Source organism: Siniperca chuatsi, linkage group LG13, assembly GCF_020085105.1.
Source record: "Siniperca chuatsi isolate FFG_IHB_CAS linkage group LG13, ASM2008510v1, whole genome shotgun sequence".
NCBI lineage: Eukaryota > Metazoa > Chordata > Actinopteri > Centrarchiformes > Sinipercidae > Siniperca > Siniperca chuatsi.
In genome coordinates, this window is record NC_058054.1 from 746,761 (window position 1) to 764,003 (window position 17,243).

Sequence of the window (17,243 nt, forward strand, 5' to 3'; positions counted from 1 at the left end):
TGCTAATAATGATAGTAATAATGATAATAACAATAAAACTACCGCCGCTGCTACATGTAGTAGCTGGTGAAGTCGTGCAGCAGGATGCCGGACGTCCTCTCCTGAAGTCTGAGCGTCTGAACCAGCTGCCGCGTTAACGGACCTGAAGACGTGTTTCTGCCCGTTTGTTGTCCTAAATCTGTCCTCAGACTTCTGCCTGCCAAAGAGAGGAGAGCAGGACGGCCTTTCAACAGCCACCAGGCCCGTGTGTTGGTATATACAGTGGGACATCTGTATTTGTGATATTAATACGTTATCAGTAATACGCAGCACAGAGATCATTTTCATGTTTGAAATGATTTTATTCTCTAAGATTTGTTTCTATTAAACAGGTAAAAATCGGATTTTCGGAAGCTGGACGGTTTATAAGCAAAAGTTTTAATAACAGCACCCGACACGCTGCAACAATACGGACTTTATACGTAAAAGTATATATAAATATAAATAATGCTGAGAAACATACTGCAAACACTCACTATGTAACATACATGGCCATATATCTGAGCTGCTGCATTAGGACCCTGCAGAGCTGAAGGAGGAGGAAGAGGAGGGGGAGGAGGAGGAAGAGCAGGGGGAGAAAAACAAAGTCTGGAGGCAAAGAAAGACAAACGATGGGAGAGATAAAACAGAGAGAGACAGACGGACGCTGAGGAGACATTAAGAAAAAGACTGCAGACAGACGAAGTGACAGCTTCAGATCCAGAGACAGATAGTGAGAAGAAAGACAGAAAGAGAGGGAGGAGGAGGAGGAGCTGAGGAAGAGGAGGAGGAGTCACGGAGGAGTGAGGCAGATAAAAACCAGACTCAGCAGAGCAGAGACGTCCAAACCGAGGAGAGAAGGAAAACCGTCACTCGTCTGAACGACGGAGGAGGGAGGACTGAAAGACAAGAGAGGAAGGGTTGGAAAAAGAGGAGGAGGAGGAGGAGGAGGAGGAGGAGGAGGCACCAAACCACCCACAGAGAGAAACTTTCCTCACACTGTTTATGTCACAGCAGCTGAGCTCGGACTCGCTCACAAGGGAAAATGAACTGAGCGGAGACAGAAAGAGACGACGCTGCGAGAAGAAGGTTTCATCACATGACCTTCGACAGGAGACTTCACACAAACACACTTTCCTCCAAATACAATTCAAGTCCGGCTGCTCCCAGAGGAGCAGACTTACAGCAGTGCATCATGGGAACGTCTTAAGTCCGTAAAGACGCAGACCTGAACGCCTTCGTCCGCTGGTTCCACGTCCACCGCGCCCACCCAGCATGCTGGCCAGGTTATCCCAGGAAAGAGCTCTCCGGGTGGGGCAGGAGGGCTGCTGCTGCTCCCTCTGCTCCTGGGACTGATGATGATGATGACGACGACGATGAAGACGGAGGCAGCGAGCGTTGAAGAGCTGGAGAGCGAGGAGAGTCAGGAGATCCTGGAGGAGGACGAGGCCGTCAGCACCGAGATCCTGGTGAGAACCCCTCAGGTTTATTGATCTCAGGCACATTTAGAACTCCGATCTAATATAAGAACAAGCGATTGATTAGTCGATCGACAGGACAACTTTGATAATCAATCAACGCAGGTGACTTCATCAGCTCTCGCACGCGATCAGGCGGGGGGGTCAGGGCACGGAGGTGATCCGACAGTGCTCAGACATTCTGGTAAACGAACACTGAGCTGCGAGGCGGACGGACAGCCGTCCAATATTGATTCATATGTTGACAATAAAAACGTTTCAGGTGAGATGAACCTGATTAGAGTGTGATGCAATCATTTATGACATCAGAAAATGTTAATATTGATCCTTTGTCACTGTTGAGGCAGGAAACTGCTTCGACGTGAGGAACTTTATATCTTCTTCACCTGTAAAACGTGCTGCGGCGTTATCGAACTGTTCCCCGGCTGATCAGCAGCGGTCCGGCCCGGCGGTCCGGCCCGGCGGTCCGGGCCTGCTCCGTGTTTTAAAGCGTGTTTGCGGTTTAACCGGCACTTAACCGAAGCATCGCTGCTGTTGCTATGGTTACCTGCCGGTCACTGCACCCTGAGCTCTGACTGAAGGGAGTCCAACATTAAACATGTGAACCTGCTGTGTGCTGGTTTGTGTCCTCCAGGAGACGATGTCCTCTGATCTGTCCCGAGTGTCTCCTCTCAGCTCCTGGCTGATCTTCAGAAGAAACTCCAACAAGGGGGACAACCGGAGAACCAAAGGGTCCAGGAGAACCTCCAAGGTCAGACCTGCACGGGGTGGAAACAAAGAAAGAGAAACAAACTGATCCTCCACTGAATCTGAGTCAAAGTCCTTTTCTCCCTGTGAGCAGGAACTATATATCTGTACATGTCTTCAGCAGGAACCAATGGGCTCGCAGCGGACAGCCGCAGACAGGAAGTCAGGCGCGTTGTTGGTTTGAGTCTGAACATGAGATCTGCTGATGAGAAGAAAAATATCTTTTAATGTGTTCGGCCCTCGAGCCAATCACAGCCAGGTCTAATAAAGCACCTGTAAACGTTTAACTGGTACGTGTTTACAGGGTGTGAGGTTCACGCAGCTAAAGCTAAAGCTAAAGCACTCGACCGTCCAGGTGAATCAGGGCTCATAATAAAACCAATGAACTGGACAGAGACTCTGCGATCCACCTGATCTGTTGAAGAATCTGACAGGGTTTTGATATTTAGGGTTTTTGCTCAGATCACAAAGAGAACCTGATCATATATATATATACACATATATCTCTAAATGTTTGTGTCTTTGCAGCACGGTCTTCCAGGTCCTCCCGGACCTCCAGGACCCCAGGGGCCTCCGGGCCCCCCCGCCCCCCTTCTGCCCCAACAACAGGAGCTCATCCAGGAGCTGCAGCTAAAACTGAGAGGTGAGAACTCCCTGAACACGAGGATCAAACTGATCAAACGCGTCAGTCAGCCTTTTCTCTTTTCAAAGTGCTAGGCTAACAGTTTCCCTCTGCTTCCAGCCTTTGTGCTAAGCTAGGCTAAAGACGTCCTGGATCTGTCTCTGTTTGTCTGAATGGAGACATTTTTACAGACAGATACAGACTTCCTGTTTGCTTTCAGTAAAGATGGAAAATGTTAGAACAAGTTTAGTCACGATTTCCTTCAGTTAGCTGCAGACGGTTCAGTTTCATTTTCACATCATCTGTCCTGCTTCAATTTCTCACTTTCACTCAGTGTTTTCTGTATGTAGGTTATATAAATACAGGCTGCCGTGTGTGTGTGTGTGTGTGTGTGTGTGTGTGTGTGTGTGTGTGTGTGTGTGTGTGTGTGTGGAGGCAGGCTGTCTGAGTCCTTAATAGGGGTAATTTTGTGGAGCGTGGATGTGACTTGGCTCAGCAGCAGGATTCCTGACATTCCTGCTGACTGATGGTGTGTCTTTGTTACTTTCTGCATGTGTGTGTGTGTGTCTGCGTGTGTGTGAGTGTGTGTGCGTGTGTGTGTGTGTGTGTGTGTGTGTGTGTGTGTGTGTGTGTGTGTGTGTGTGTGTGTGAGAGAGGGAATTTGTTCGTTCATGCTTGTCTTCAGGTCGCTTCTACGTGTGTTTTCATACTTTGCAGTTGTGTGTGTGTTTGGATGTTTTCTGTCCGGACTAAATGATATAAATCAAACTCGTCATCATCATATCGACGATGCTGCTTTGTGTTGACGTATCACGGCCGGATCCGTCGTCGCATCGCGTGTCTGCTTTGCGGTAATCAATCAACAACTCTAACAAATAAGGAAAAGGTTTCACATGTTGGGGGAAACGGCTGAATCACAGCTCGGTGCGCAGAGGAGAGCGAGCCAGCACCCGGCTGAGCCGATCATCCTCCGTCGAGACCACGTTACCGATCCGCCCGCAATCTGTACAGGTGTTGGTGGTATCCACGGCAACGAAATCTGAAGTCCTGTTTCCGAGTGACGGCCCAGCACCTTCGCAGGCCTCGTGTTGTCACGGTGAAGTCTGGATGTTTCTTCTCAGATCAGCCTTTTCGTCCGGAGAGCAGAAATCGCTCATTGTTGTTTAGTTTCTGTCTTCAGTAGAGCGATGAAACAAGGCCGGGGGCCGGGGGCCGGGGGCCGGGGGCCGGCGGCCGGGGGCCGGGGGAGTGGCGATGTGGGGCGACAGGCGTTAAAGTTCCACCAGCTTCACACCCGGACCGCCTCGTCCTGGCTCCTGTACTATAACAGGTCTCAGGTTCAGTTCACGTGACGCTGGGCCCGGTCTGTGACAGACTGTATGACATCAGCCCCCCCGGCATCACCCCCGCCCAGGACGCAGGCCGTCCTCACGCCTCAGTCCTCAGTCCCTCAGGTCTCAGGTCCGGCTGTAGGTTAAATACACCTGACTCAGTCGGCCCAGTGTTTAAAGAGCCCTAATTTACCCAGAATTCATAGCAAATTAGTCCTACTGTAGAGGTTTGTGTCACTGATGACCTCAGACGTCTGAAGTCTGACCACAGTCTGAGAGTGAGTGTGTTTTCCACACACACACACACACACACACACACACACACACACACATATATTTTAAACATATGACATCATTAAAAAAAATATAAAACTTTATCCAACCCCCCCCCCAGACATGGCAGCAGGAGTGTGTTTGCTGTGTGATCGTCCTCCTCGTGTCTCCACCTCCTTCCTCAGTCGCCTCCTGCAGCCCGTCACCGTGCCACGACGCAGCCTGCTGGAGCTGCAGCCATTCAGCCAGGTGACACACACACACACACACACACACACACACACAGTGAGACTACAGATGATACATCAACCCTTGTGTTTGACCTTTGACCCCGCAGCCCTCGGACTCAGAGCGGAGCCTCCAGAGGGGCCAGAGCTTCAACACCAGCACCGGCCGATACACAGCAGCCGTCTCCGGCTTCTACCAGCTGACCTCCAGCCTCCTGATAGGTGAGCGCCGCACCGACCAACCAGCTCGCTGCTGCTCAACACCTGACACACACCTGACACACACCTGACACACACCGACAGACCGCTGATCAGCTGACCTGCAGTAAAGCTGCAGCTTCCTTCTCTCTGCGTTTACGGAGCATTTCGTAAAACCTAAAAGACAAATTTCAGTATTCACTAAAGTGGCCCGACGCTCTCGCTTACTTAATATTTGATCAGGTCATTTAAATCTGGACATCAGGAACCGTTTTTAGATGAATTTCATTTCTATTCTGTTTGTGCTGAAACATTAAACACTAACGAGCTGAGACGTTCGGTTACTGGTAAAGAAACTCCGATACGGCTTTGGCATCGAATCATTTCCAACATGACTAACTGATGAAACATCATAATAACTGTAATGTTTGTTAATAACGTCGAGCTTCGGACTGTCGGTCGGACACGACGACACGCTGAAGGCGTCGCTTTGGGCTCTGGGTCGTCGTGACGGCGTTTCTCACCGTTTTCACCAGTTTTACAGTGTGTGTTAGTGCTTTCACTGCAGTAACGGACTCTAAAACGTGAACACCTGACCTGCTGTCAGGTGCTGAGGTGCAGCATCCAGATACAAACACACGTCTGAACAAACGCTCATACTCACTGGAGTGTGTGTGTGTGTGTGTGTGTCAGAGTCAGGTGACAGGGTCCAGGTCCGGCTCAGAGACAGTGTGAGAGCGGCGATCTGCATCGAGTCACTCTGCCAGAGCAACCTGTGAGTACTCCACCTCTCTCTCTCTCTATTGGCTCAGGTAACTGATGACACGTTGCAGTTTCTCCTCTTCTTCTTCTTCTTCTTCTTCTTCTTCACGTGAAAACTTCCCTGCATTGAGAACTGAAAAAAATAAAATGATGAAAACAGAAACCTCCACGCAGGGCGCTTGATACTGGACTACCTGAAGCTGCTCCAGGTGTAATCCGTCAGTTAGAGATCAGTGCTGATGGCTCCCAATAAAAACACACCGTACTCCACGTTTAGCTCGTGAGCCACATCAAAAGACAAATGTCCAACTGCCTATATGGCCAAAAGTAAGTGGACGGGCTGTTTACCCTCGACCCCATCGCTGAGCCGCTGTCCCTGCGTGGAGGCATCTGCATTCGTCATGTTCCACTAATTCTGGGACGTCCTTTCATGTGTCCGTCTGTTTATGTGTGGGAGTATATTTATGCAGTGTGTGTGTGTGTGTGTGTCAGCTCTGTAGAGTCTGTGATGGGCGTGGCGGCTGCTGGAGGAACATTCAGCATCCTACTGACGGGAACGCTCTACCTGCAGGTACGACACACAGCACCGACTCACACCACAGGTGCGCCGCTTTCCCTGACTGATCTTTGAATTCAGCCGGCAACAACTACAAAGCGTTTCCAAACCACGTCCACATTTCTGTGAGACGTTCACATGAAACAGGAAGGAATCACTCAAACACAGTAAAGACTCTGTGTCTCTGTAAACAACCAAACATTAGGAGCCAAACTCAAACACACTGCCAGTCGCTAAAACTCACCATCTTGCCATGAAGAGCTAAATATCATCATCATCATCGTCACTGCTGCCGCCCGGCTCGGTTCAACGACACAAACTGCTTCTGTTTGACCTGTAACTGTTACTATTTCATTCTATCGGTGCTGTGACCCGTTCTTTAATTAGCCAGGACACTGACCCTGTATATTTAAACGTTGCCTTCGAAGCCACGACATCCCCTCATCAGGTCGTCGGTCACGTGAGAACACTGCGAAGATTTAACTCAAATGATCAGCTCACTTTCTCTTGTTTCAGGAATCGTTAACAAAGCAGACAGAATCGGGCCGACTGCTGCGCCACAACCAAAACGTCTTGAAAATGTTTGACATGAGTTGAAATAATCTCACCTCACTGGCTGATTCTTTTTGCCTGATTTGTGAACTTCAGCTTTGAAGTAAAGCACAGTAATGATTAGCGTCTGACCTCGTGTTTCTGCGTGCAGGCTGGAGAGTACGTGTCGGTGTTTGTGGACAACGCCACCGGCTCGTCCATCAGCGTCCTGCAGGACTCTCTGTTCTCTGGGATACTGCTGGGAGTCTGAACACAAACCGCAGAGATCTCACGTCAGCCTGCAAACACAGACCTCCCTCCGAATCCTCAAACACCTCCCGCAGAGCAGCACCTGCACTGATCCGCTCCATAACTCAAACTAAATGGTGGCCCCGTTGGTCTGCAAAGAGTAAACGGCAGCCCGAACAGGACTCCATCTCCACCTGGTGCCAACGTGTGATCTGGATCGGGAAAAACATGTTAGTGTAGGTGCAAACGCACTGCCAAGGACCTACAAGCTGCCACCTGGGGGCCGGGACTCTGAAAAACGTACGAAACAGAAAGGAAATACAACACGGAGGTTTGGGTTCAGCGCTGGAATCCACCTCGGTCAGTTAATGAAACAACAAACCTGTTTAAGCTTCAGTATGTTCTTTATGTAGCACAATCAGGAGTGAAACGATCTCCTGAGAGCTGAAGTTAGTAAAAACTGTATTGATCTTCTACTTGTTGAAGGGTTTTCCCCATTCACTTCAGTGCAGTCAGTTTTCCTGGAGCACCAGCTGGTGGACATTAGAGGAACTGCAGCAACGGGGGCCGGTGACAACCTTTACTCGACTGATCTTTGAAAGGCTGACGATGATATTTATGCATTTTACGTTTTATTAAATCTATATATTTAAGCAGTTTCATGCTAATGAGTTGCCAGTATTCTGTTTTTCTACGAGAGTTTTGTCCCGCTGGTTAAACCTCTACAGGCTGAAACTGATGAGTTTCAGCAGCAGACAGACATTTCGTGAGGAAAATATTGTTAATTATGAGCTGAACGTAAGAAGCGTCCTTCTACAAATAAGTGAACCTTAAACCTGCCCATGACAGAGACTTGTGCCTTTCTGGTTTGGAACAACAGTGTTTGTCTGTACAGATGGATTTACTGATTGCATGGTGCCCGTCGTCATTTCACTTTAATATTAATATTTATTCTCTGGAGGTGATAAACAGGTTGTGAATAATTCTGATAATAAAAGCTTTCTACTCGCTGTCAGCGTTTGTTATTCGTCGATCACTTTAACCGCTGGATAATAAACTATGAGTAGAAGCACATTTCACATGTTGGAGCAGCAACTCCGGTGAAAACCTCTCGTTCTCCGTCCTTTCCAGAGTCACATGATTCAGATCTCTGTGCGTCCAGTACAGAGAGAGGTCCAGGATCTGTTTAGCCTAGCTTAGCACAAAGACTGGGAGCAGAGGGAAACTGCTAGCCTAGCTCCATCAGAGGAGAAAACATCCACCTTCCAGCTCCAAGTCTGTCTGATTTACATGTTGTTAGCTAAAGAGCTAATCAGCAGTCCTTCTGCTGCTAACACCACATGTCCTTTCAATATTTCTACACCTGTTCAATGAACACACAGACTCAGTGTCCGCTGCATGAGCACACACACACTTTTACACAACCGGTCTTTATAACATGCCAAAGCACACTTTACATCTCTTACACACAAACGTACACACACTGCTGAATGCACTCAGTGTTTGGAGGTGAGATCATCGTTCTCATAAAGTGGCGCCGTACGCTTGGCGCCAGGCCACGAACACACACTCAGGCTGAGTTACTGTACAAGGCGTGTCGACAGAATAATGAGGGCTGCACGACGGCCCTGCTGACAGCTCACTGCACACACACACACACACACACACACACACACACACACACACAGTCCAATTACCAGTCGTCCCTGAATGTGAAGCTGATCAGAAACAGGAGCGACTCACAGCTGACACACAGTTTTAAAAAGTGGAGGGTAGCATGGCTGCGCTCAGACACGGAGTTGCATGGAGCTAATTGTTAGCATCAGCATGCTAACATGCTCACTGTGACAATGCTAACATTTAACAGTGAACACAGAGTGCAGCTGAGGCTGATGGGAAACGTCAAGTGTCGGACACGTTAACGCGTCGACCTGATGGTGGCGCTAGATGGAAAGTCAGAGGATCAGCAGAGTTATTACAGTTCATCCTGAGGGGAGCATGAACGATGAAGCACGTCTCATCGCAGTCCAGCAGCTGCTGATGTTTCAGTCTGAACAAAGTGGAGGACGGACCTGTAACGTGGCTAAAATGGTAATAAACCCTTTTTACTCGGTATAAGTTACGGTTTTTGATCGACGCCCGGTGGTAAATCAAGGTGTGACTCTCCGTTTGAGACACAAAGCAAACCATCTGAGATGACATGACAGACATGTCCCTCGTTACCTAAATTTAACATGTCGGTCTCACGTCTGAATAAGCACCCAAGTCACCTGTAACACTAACGTATAACCTTTAAAATGGCACATTATGGTCCAGTATGTCCTCAGATTACAGTAACAGCAGCACAAGGTAAAACATGCAGAGGTTAAAAGCTTGTCCTGTACGTCTTATTAACAGCACTGTAATAAATGTGTCACTCAATCGTCATCTCTTACGCACGAAAAGAAAAATACGTTTAAAAATACACTTAAGAGTTGTTCATTTAACAGACAAGTGGAGCCAGCAATGACACACACTGACTGTAGGATCCTTTCCACAATGTTGTCACTTTGAACAACAGTCTGAGCCAGTCAGCAGCAAAAACTAGCACTTTTCGTATCTATCCTATCATTATTAATTTATTAATATTAATGTTACCACTACCATTACCAAAACCCCCTCTCTCTCTCATGGTGGGGTTTGTTGGGTCTCTGTAATTAATATTATAAAGAGTTCGGTCTAGACCTGCTCTATAGGACAAGTGCAATGAGATAACTTCTGTTATGAATTGGCGCTTTGTGTTGCAGCGCCACCGTGTGGTATAGTGGAGAACTGCAGCATTTCTAAATATGTTGGAGGCTGATATCAGACTGCAGGTTCAGTTAGTAAGTTTAGGTATCACTCTAATTAGAGAGAGAGAGAGAGAGAGAGAAGAAGAAAGAGAGAGAGAGAGCGAGGTTTTGTGTCACTTCCTGTTCTCCTTGTTTGTCTTGAATGTTCCTGAGCTCTCAGTCAGAGTTCCTGACAGAGGAAGTGTAGGATTCCTTCCCGAGGGCGCTGTCTCCACACGAAGGGTGGACTCGTGTGCCAAGAGGCTGGACCAGCCTGTGCACCATCGCAGGGAGAGCTAAGCCTAAACCACAGCTCCTCCCCACCTCTGTAGAAACCGGATAGTTGCACATTCTCATTTAAAACTCTGTGTAATGCTAAGGAGAGGATTCTTTTTTAGGATGTTGATTACAGATTAACAGCTTGCTGACGGTGGTTTTCTGAATAGAAAAGATCTTTGTACAAGATATGTTTTGATCCTCCAATGTTTTAATAAATGCCAAATTAAGAAATAGCTTCTCTCCAGACTTTTCTTTTGCAAATAAACAAACGCGCTGACAAAATTGGTGACCCCGACATGATTTGCTGAGGAAGAAAAGGAGAAAATTCAATGCCGTCCACTGCTGAGGTTTTTTCCGGCGGGACCGGCTCTGTGTTTCTGGAGTCCTCGTCACTCACCGGGATCCCTCAAAGAAAAGGTAAGCAGTGTACTGAAATTGGAGAATCAAAACTAAGAAATATATTTAAGGGTTAAAGTCCCTAAGGGTAGAATCCCTAAAAGAGAGAAGAAATACTGTGTCAAAGAGCATATGTGAAAATGAAATGTTGATGTCTCAGTAAGACAACAAACAGTGGAAACCTAGCGGTGTTAACGAAACTGTTTGTCTGTGGAAACCTAGCGGTGTTAACTCAAACAGAGCCGTACTGATTGGGTCAGCTACTCGGGTGAAGTCCATACAAACTGAAAAACCCAAATTTTAATTTTGTTTTATTTAAAGGTGCACTTGACAAAAGTGAAAGTATTTTTTAGAAGCAAAAGGAAGAGACATGAGTGGGAGTGAAGCACTCTGTCTATAAAACAAACTGATTTTCTAATGTATTTTTAGGTAAGTTGCTTTTGTGTACTGGTATTCACATTGCGGCTGTTTTATGTGGGGTTGAATTTGCCCTATGAGGTAAATTTTGGGTTGCATGAGCAACAATGGCGGGATGGTCTCGTGGACATGAGTGACTGGGGAGACATATCACACTCCCTGGGTAGATTGCCAACCTGTCTTATGAAGACATCTCGCTAACATTAGTAAGTGAAGAACCGATCACGCCGTAGCCTCCTCCTGTTGTTTTGACATTACAAGAACGTGTAGCTGCACATGAGAGGACACTAACAGGGTTAGGAAAGTTGTGGATTGTGTGGTTTATGGTTTAATTCTTGAGCTACATTGGTTTGGGTTGTATTATCTATTTGAAAAATATTGAAAGGACACCTGAAGGTGTATCTGTACAAGCATAATGAGAGATCAGCCTATGAATTTGGGCCAGTTAAAGGCACATGTGATACAAAAGCTAGAGGAAAAAGTAGGTGAAAAAGACAAGGGACAGACAAAGAAAGCAGTGGAAAAGTTGTGGGAGAAATGGGAGAGACATGGTCTCCTCACCAGCAACCAGGAAGCTGAGCTGCCCACCCCTCAAGTGATCATGTGCATGGTGACTGACACAGCTGCAAGTCATAGAGAAGCCCTTTGTGATTGGGAGACGGCAGGAAGCCATAAATGGGGATTGGCATATAGGAGACTGGAGAAGGCCAGAGACAGAGATGCGACCACCACAGCCATTTGCGAAATAATGACGGCAGCAGGCAAGACAAATGGAAAGGAGGGGTCAGTTGCTGCCTAAACAACAACAACAGCAACAGCAACCATGCTGTCCATTTCACCAACCGCTCCTCCAGAGAAGGGGGGTCCGCCCAGCCAACTGTACCTCTCCCTCCAGGGAATAGGACCTCCCCCTCCATACCGCACTCCTCCTTCCCCCGAGGAACCATCCCCCATACCAGTGCAAGCTCTGGTGGTGCTCGTGAAGGGAGGTCAATTGGAAATGGAGACACCAGAAGATGCATTGAATGCCGCCTTCCACAAGGAAGCAGCCGGAGCCATAGGATCACAGGCTAAGCTTATGGAACACTCCTTGAAGTATTGACATCTGCTGTGGCAGAATTCTCTCTAACCAGAACACCTGCTCTACATCTGTGCCTCCAGGAGCAAGCCTCACTGTACCTGCTTCCGCTTCACCATCGCCTGCAGCCTCCAGAGGAACATCAATAAGAACTGAGGTTCCAGGGAAAGGGAGTGTAGCCTCCACCCACTCAGGGACACCAGAACTCCCCTGATGGATGAACCGCAAGTGCCCTATGGAAAGCAAAGGGAAGGAGGACTAACAAAGGAAGAATCAATGAGACTAAACTGTCAGCATTACTTGGAGGAGTTGGAGAGCGAAGGACTCCGAGAACGGGACCCTGACAGCGATAATGAACAAGACAAGGAGAGAAGGGAAGTGAATAATCAACTCCTCTGGACCATGGGTCATGATCCTGACGGATGGGTGGAGACTCCGATCCAGAGAGTGGCGCGAGTGCTTACAGGCCAATTTGAAGGACACCTGACTCCCCTCGAGTCCACCTCGACGCCACAGGAGTCTAGACGTCTTCCAACATCTCATGGACACACCTATGATTTACAAGATAGAAAAAAAAAAAAAGTTAAACTACACACAGATGCCCCTACGCATGGCCGGGAATGGCGCAGCAGCTTATGTCCCTTTCGATCATAGAGATATGGATGGATTGATGGGAAAACTGCCTCCTCTGGCTGGAGGAGCAGAAGACTGGATTGCAATGTTGGAAAGCTTCACAATGAGAGAAACTCTTTGTGTTGGAGATATGAGAATCCTCCTTGGAAGAGCAGAGGGGGAACGGGTTGCAAAGAAGTTACTTAAGATGGCAGGAATACGATCTGCAGATCCTAACCACAGACCATTCAACACCTTCAGGAATCTACTGTGGGATGCCTCAAGACAGGAATATCCAACTGACAGAAACATAGACGGAGTAGGAGATATCAAGATGAACCCTGGAGAAGGAATGCTGGATGGTGTGTTATTCTTCTTAACGCTTCAGTTTGTAAACTAGTCCTGCAGATTCATTCTGAAGTGGCAGGTACAACAGATTATTATGTTATTAGACTTTATTTGATCATTTCATTAACAAGTATTTAGACTCTTTTGTTCAAAGTACAAAATAAATTCCCGAGTGGGGGTGACCACCACACGGGTCATGTTCAGGTCTCCGAAGAACCCTGACTCTCTCTTGAAGGGACTGATGTAGATTTGTGTCTGAGTGAGAGTTTTCGGTGATTTAACGTCTTTTCTTGTTCTTTGTTTTTCAGGAGCGAGTGACCAAACTGTCTCCCCGACGACACAGCAAGGAGACTGAAACTGTCAAATGTCTTGAAATGTTAAAATGTATTTTCACATTATTGGATGTTTTAAACATCTATGTGTTACTATAAACACTCACAATCCTACTTTGTCATTTTTACTCAAATGTGTTACTTTAAAATAAATAAACTATTGGAGAAGTCTTTTTAGTAATTTCATTTTACAGTCAGAACTTATAAATACAAGACTAGGTAGTAAGAAACGTTTGAGCTCTTTGGCCTTTAGTGAAGAATTATAGACAATGAACCCAACTACATGTTCGTGGCTTTAAACTCTCGATTTTGACTAACTCATAACCCCCCAACTGTCACCGCTGCTATGAAATACACACTGTTTACTGAAGAGTATACTGAGCTGTTTCAGCAGTTAGTACTGCAGGAAGTGATGCAGTGTTTCTACTAAACACTAGGGTTCCTGCTCTGAAGAAGCTCCGCCCCTCAGCTCACACAAACCAGGAAACAGTTTCTTCTTCTGCTTCACTGAGACGAGACACACTGAGAGACAGACGACAAGACTCGCCTTCAGACCAAAACCACCACTTCCACTGAGAGAGGACAGCTACAGGAGGGAATACTGGGAATACTGGGAATACTGGAGGACGACCACTTCAACCTGCAGCTGAATCCACAAACTGAACAAGAGTTTTACAAGAACAAAGACTCAAAGTGAAAGTAACTTTCAGGGAAGTCACTAACGGAGGGAGTGACTGACTGATTCCTGTCTGAGCCGTCTGCCGTCATTTAGTCTCCGAGTGAAGCTGAACTCGCAGTTCAGCTTCACTCGGAGACTAAATGGCTTCCAGGTTAGAGGAGGATCTCTGCTGTCCTGTCTGCCGTGACATCTTTAAAGATCCTGTCATCCTGTCATGTTGCCACAGCTTCTGTAAAGTCTGTCTGCAGAGCTGGTGGACAGAGAAGGAAACTCAAGAGTGTCCACTTTGTAAGAGAAGATCGTCAAAGAAGTTACCTCCTTTAAATTTGGTGTTAAAGAACCTGTGTGAGACGTTCAGAGAGGAGAGAGGTCAGAGAGCTTCAGAGGCTCTCTGCAGTCTGCACTCTGAGAAACTCAAACTCTTCTGTCTGGACCATCAGCAGCCAGTGTGTCACATCTGCAGAGATTCAGAAAAACACAGCGACCACAGATTCACACCCATCGAAGAAGCTGCACGACAACATAAAAGGGAACTTCAGGAAACTCTGGAGCCCTTAAAGAAGAAGTTACAGGTTTCTGAACAAGTTAAAGTGAAGTTTGATCAAACAGCAGAACACCTGAAGATCCAGGCCCGACACACAGAGAGGCAGATTAAGGAGCAGTTTAAGAAGCTTCACCAGTTTCTAGAGGAGGAAGAGGAGGCCAGGATGGCTGCACTGAGGGAGGAAGAGGAGCAGAAGAGTCAGATGCTGAAGGAGAAGATGGAGGCTCTGAGCAGAGAGATAGCAGCTCTTTCAGACACAGTCAGAGCCACAGAGGAGCAGCTGAGAGCTGAAGACGTCTCATTCCTGCTCAACTACAAGGCTGCAGTGGAAAGAGTCCAGCAGCGCCCCCTGCTGGAGGATCCACAGCTGCCCTCAGGAGCTCTGATAGACCAGGCCAAACACCTGGGCAACCTGACCTTCAACATCTGGAACAAGATGAAGGACATGGTCTCCTACACTCCTGTGATCCTGGACCCAAACACTGCTGGTCCAGAACTCATCCTGTCTGAAGATCTGACCAGTGTTAGACGAGGAGAGAGACAGCAGCTTCCTGACAATCCAGAGAGGTTTGGTTATTACTGGTCTGTCCTGGGCTCGGAGGGCTTCAACTCAGGGACTCACAGCTGGGAGGTCGAGGTTGGAGACAGTACAGACTGGTCTCTGGGTGTGTCAGCAGAGTCTGTCCAGAGGAAGGGAGGCATACTGTCTGGATTATGGACAATAGGGTTCTTTATATCTGAATTACGGGAAATAGAGTTTGATGAAGGTAAATACTCAGCACGCTCACCATCAGCTCCATACACTGATCTCCGAGTGCAGAAGAAGCTCCAGAGGATCAGAGTGAATCTGGACTGGAACAGAGGAAAGCTGTCGTTCTCTGATCCTGATACTAACACACACATACACACCTTCACACACACTTTCACTGACAGACTGTTTCCATACATTAGCACTGTGGATAATCGCCCACTGAAGGTTTTACCTGTGAAGGTCTCTGTGACTGTAGAACACCTGAACTAGATGACGATGATGACGACGACAGCGCTCTTTGAGGAACATGTGACTGTCGTCCTGATGATGTTGTATAACAGTATAACACCAAATAACAAGAAAACATCTGGGACAAAAAGCACTTCCTGTCATCTTTCTTCAGTAGAAGTCTCAGAGCGCAGAAACGTTTCATTGAGAGCAAATCAAAGCTGTTCAAACAAGAGACGAAGAAACGGACGAACACAGATCATCGGACTTTGCTGGGAATCCTAAAACCACCGAGCTCCTGACTCAGGTGGTGCGTCAGCAGCTGATCCAGCTGGATTATTTTAATAACTAAACAGAAAACTGAACTGAATTAAGTTTGTGTTTCTTTGAGAGGCCTTTCGCCGTTCAGCTTTATTTACTGCTCGTTAAAGTTTAAACCAACAGCCATATCTGAACAGACAGCGAGGAACTGCACCCAGGAAGTGTTGCACATGTTCAGTTTCTACGTGTTAATAACAGCTGGATGTTACTCACCTGGTGAACTGGATCCATCAGCTGGGCTCACTGAATATTTGATGTTAAAGACTCTTTCTAGTTTCACCTTCAGAGAATTTACACTCATTTTTAATCTTTTTAAGATCTAAATTAAATGATCTTTTTATTTTTTACGTTTAGATTTAATAATTCATAATTGAAATGAGATTATTAGATGAAATGGTTAAATGACATAGCTACAGTAAATCTACCAGTTACATCGCTAAAGGTTTAATAATTATAAGTTCCTTTCCTGTTAGCTACTGTTGTTTTTATGACCGATCTGCTCAGTTATTATTCAGCCTGTTTCTCATGTGGTCAGTAAATGACCTTTATGTAAAAGCTCAACAGGATGAACTAACTGAGCTGCTGTCAGTATCTCAGTTAGCTAACTTAGCTAGCTAGCTAACTTACAAAGTTAGGACACAGACACATTTAGAAAGTTAAATTAGCTCATAAACAGGATTAATATTAAATAACAGATATCAGTCTCATGTCTGTGTTCAATACAGAGCTGGAGTCAGGATGCCATTAGCTTAGCTTAGCATAAAGACTGGAAGCAGGTAGAAACAGCTAGCCCTGCTCTGTCCAACCGACCAAGACTTCGAAAGCACACTGATTAGCATGTTATTTGTGATTTGATCTAACAACTTTTGTCAAATCATCAACTGTGTCATGTGATCATGAGAGGATCGAATCAAAGCTTAGAGAACACGTTCCTGTTATTTCATATGTGAGCACTTTCAATAAAAATCTGTTGTTCTAAAGATAAATTTCAGTTAAATTCTTTTCAAATGCATGCTTTTATTTTGAAAGCACTGTAGCCAGGCTGACAGAGAGTCACAGCTCTATTGAGCCATGTATTCCTATAGCCCTCAGTAGTAACGACTTCATGAGCTTCTTTAATGATAAAATTTTAACTATTAGAGAAAAAATTCATCACGTCCTGCCCTCAACCGGTACCGACTTATCTTCAAACACAGGAACCTTAGAAGCAACTGTAAAACCTGATATATATATTTTGACTGCTTTGCTCCTATCGACCTTCTTCACTAACTTCGACGATTAATTCATCTAAGACATCAACCTGTCTCTTAGACCCCATTCCAACTAGGCTGCTTAAAGACGTTTTACCCTTAGTTAGCACTTCTTTACTGGATATGATCAATCTGTCTTTATTAACAGGCGATGTACCACAATCCTTTAAAGTAGCTGTAATTAAACTGCTTCTTAAAAAGCCCAC

At 46.4% G+C, this 17,243-nt stretch overlaps 2 protein-coding genes across 5 annotated transcripts; both read left to right on the forward strand.

Moving 5' to 3' along the window:
- The first annotated feature begins 258 nt into the window (after positions 1-258).
- Positions 259-13,506, forward strand: si:ch1073-184j22.1 (adipolin). 4 transcript variants are annotated; one of them, XM_044219644.1, is made up of 8 exons: positions 294-1,487; positions 2,131-2,247; positions 2,772-2,886; positions 4,591-4,718; positions 4,807-4,918; positions 5,588-5,669; positions 6,149-6,227; positions 13,241-13,428. In XM_044219644.1, exons 1-8 carry the CDS (start codon positions 1,374-1,376, stop codon positions 13,361-13,363), a joined length of 870 nt encoding a protein of 289 aa, XP_044075579.1. In that variant the 5' UTR covers positions 294-1,373; the 3' UTR covers positions 13,364-13,428. The 4 variants fall into 4 exon arrangements, with proteins under 4 accessions (XP_044075581.1, XP_044075582.1, XP_044075579.1 ...); XM_044219645.1 differs by lacking the exon at positions 13,241-13,428 and adding an exon at positions 6,916-8,002 and having other exon boundaries at positions 310-1,487; XM_044219646.1 differs by lacking the exon at positions 2,131-2,247 and having other exon boundaries at positions 259-1,487; positions 13,241-13,506.
- Positions 13,507-13,723: 217 nt separating this feature from the next.
- On the forward strand, positions 13,724-16,773 carry LOC122886851 (nuclear factor 7, brain-like). The gene has a single exon (XM_044219614.1). It carries the CDS (start codon positions 14,084-14,086, stop codon positions 15,506-15,508), a length of 1,425 nt encoding a protein of 474 aa, XP_044075549.1. The 5' UTR covers positions 13,724-14,083; the 3' UTR covers positions 15,509-16,773.
- The last annotated feature ends 470 nt before the right edge of the window (positions 16,774-17,243 follow it).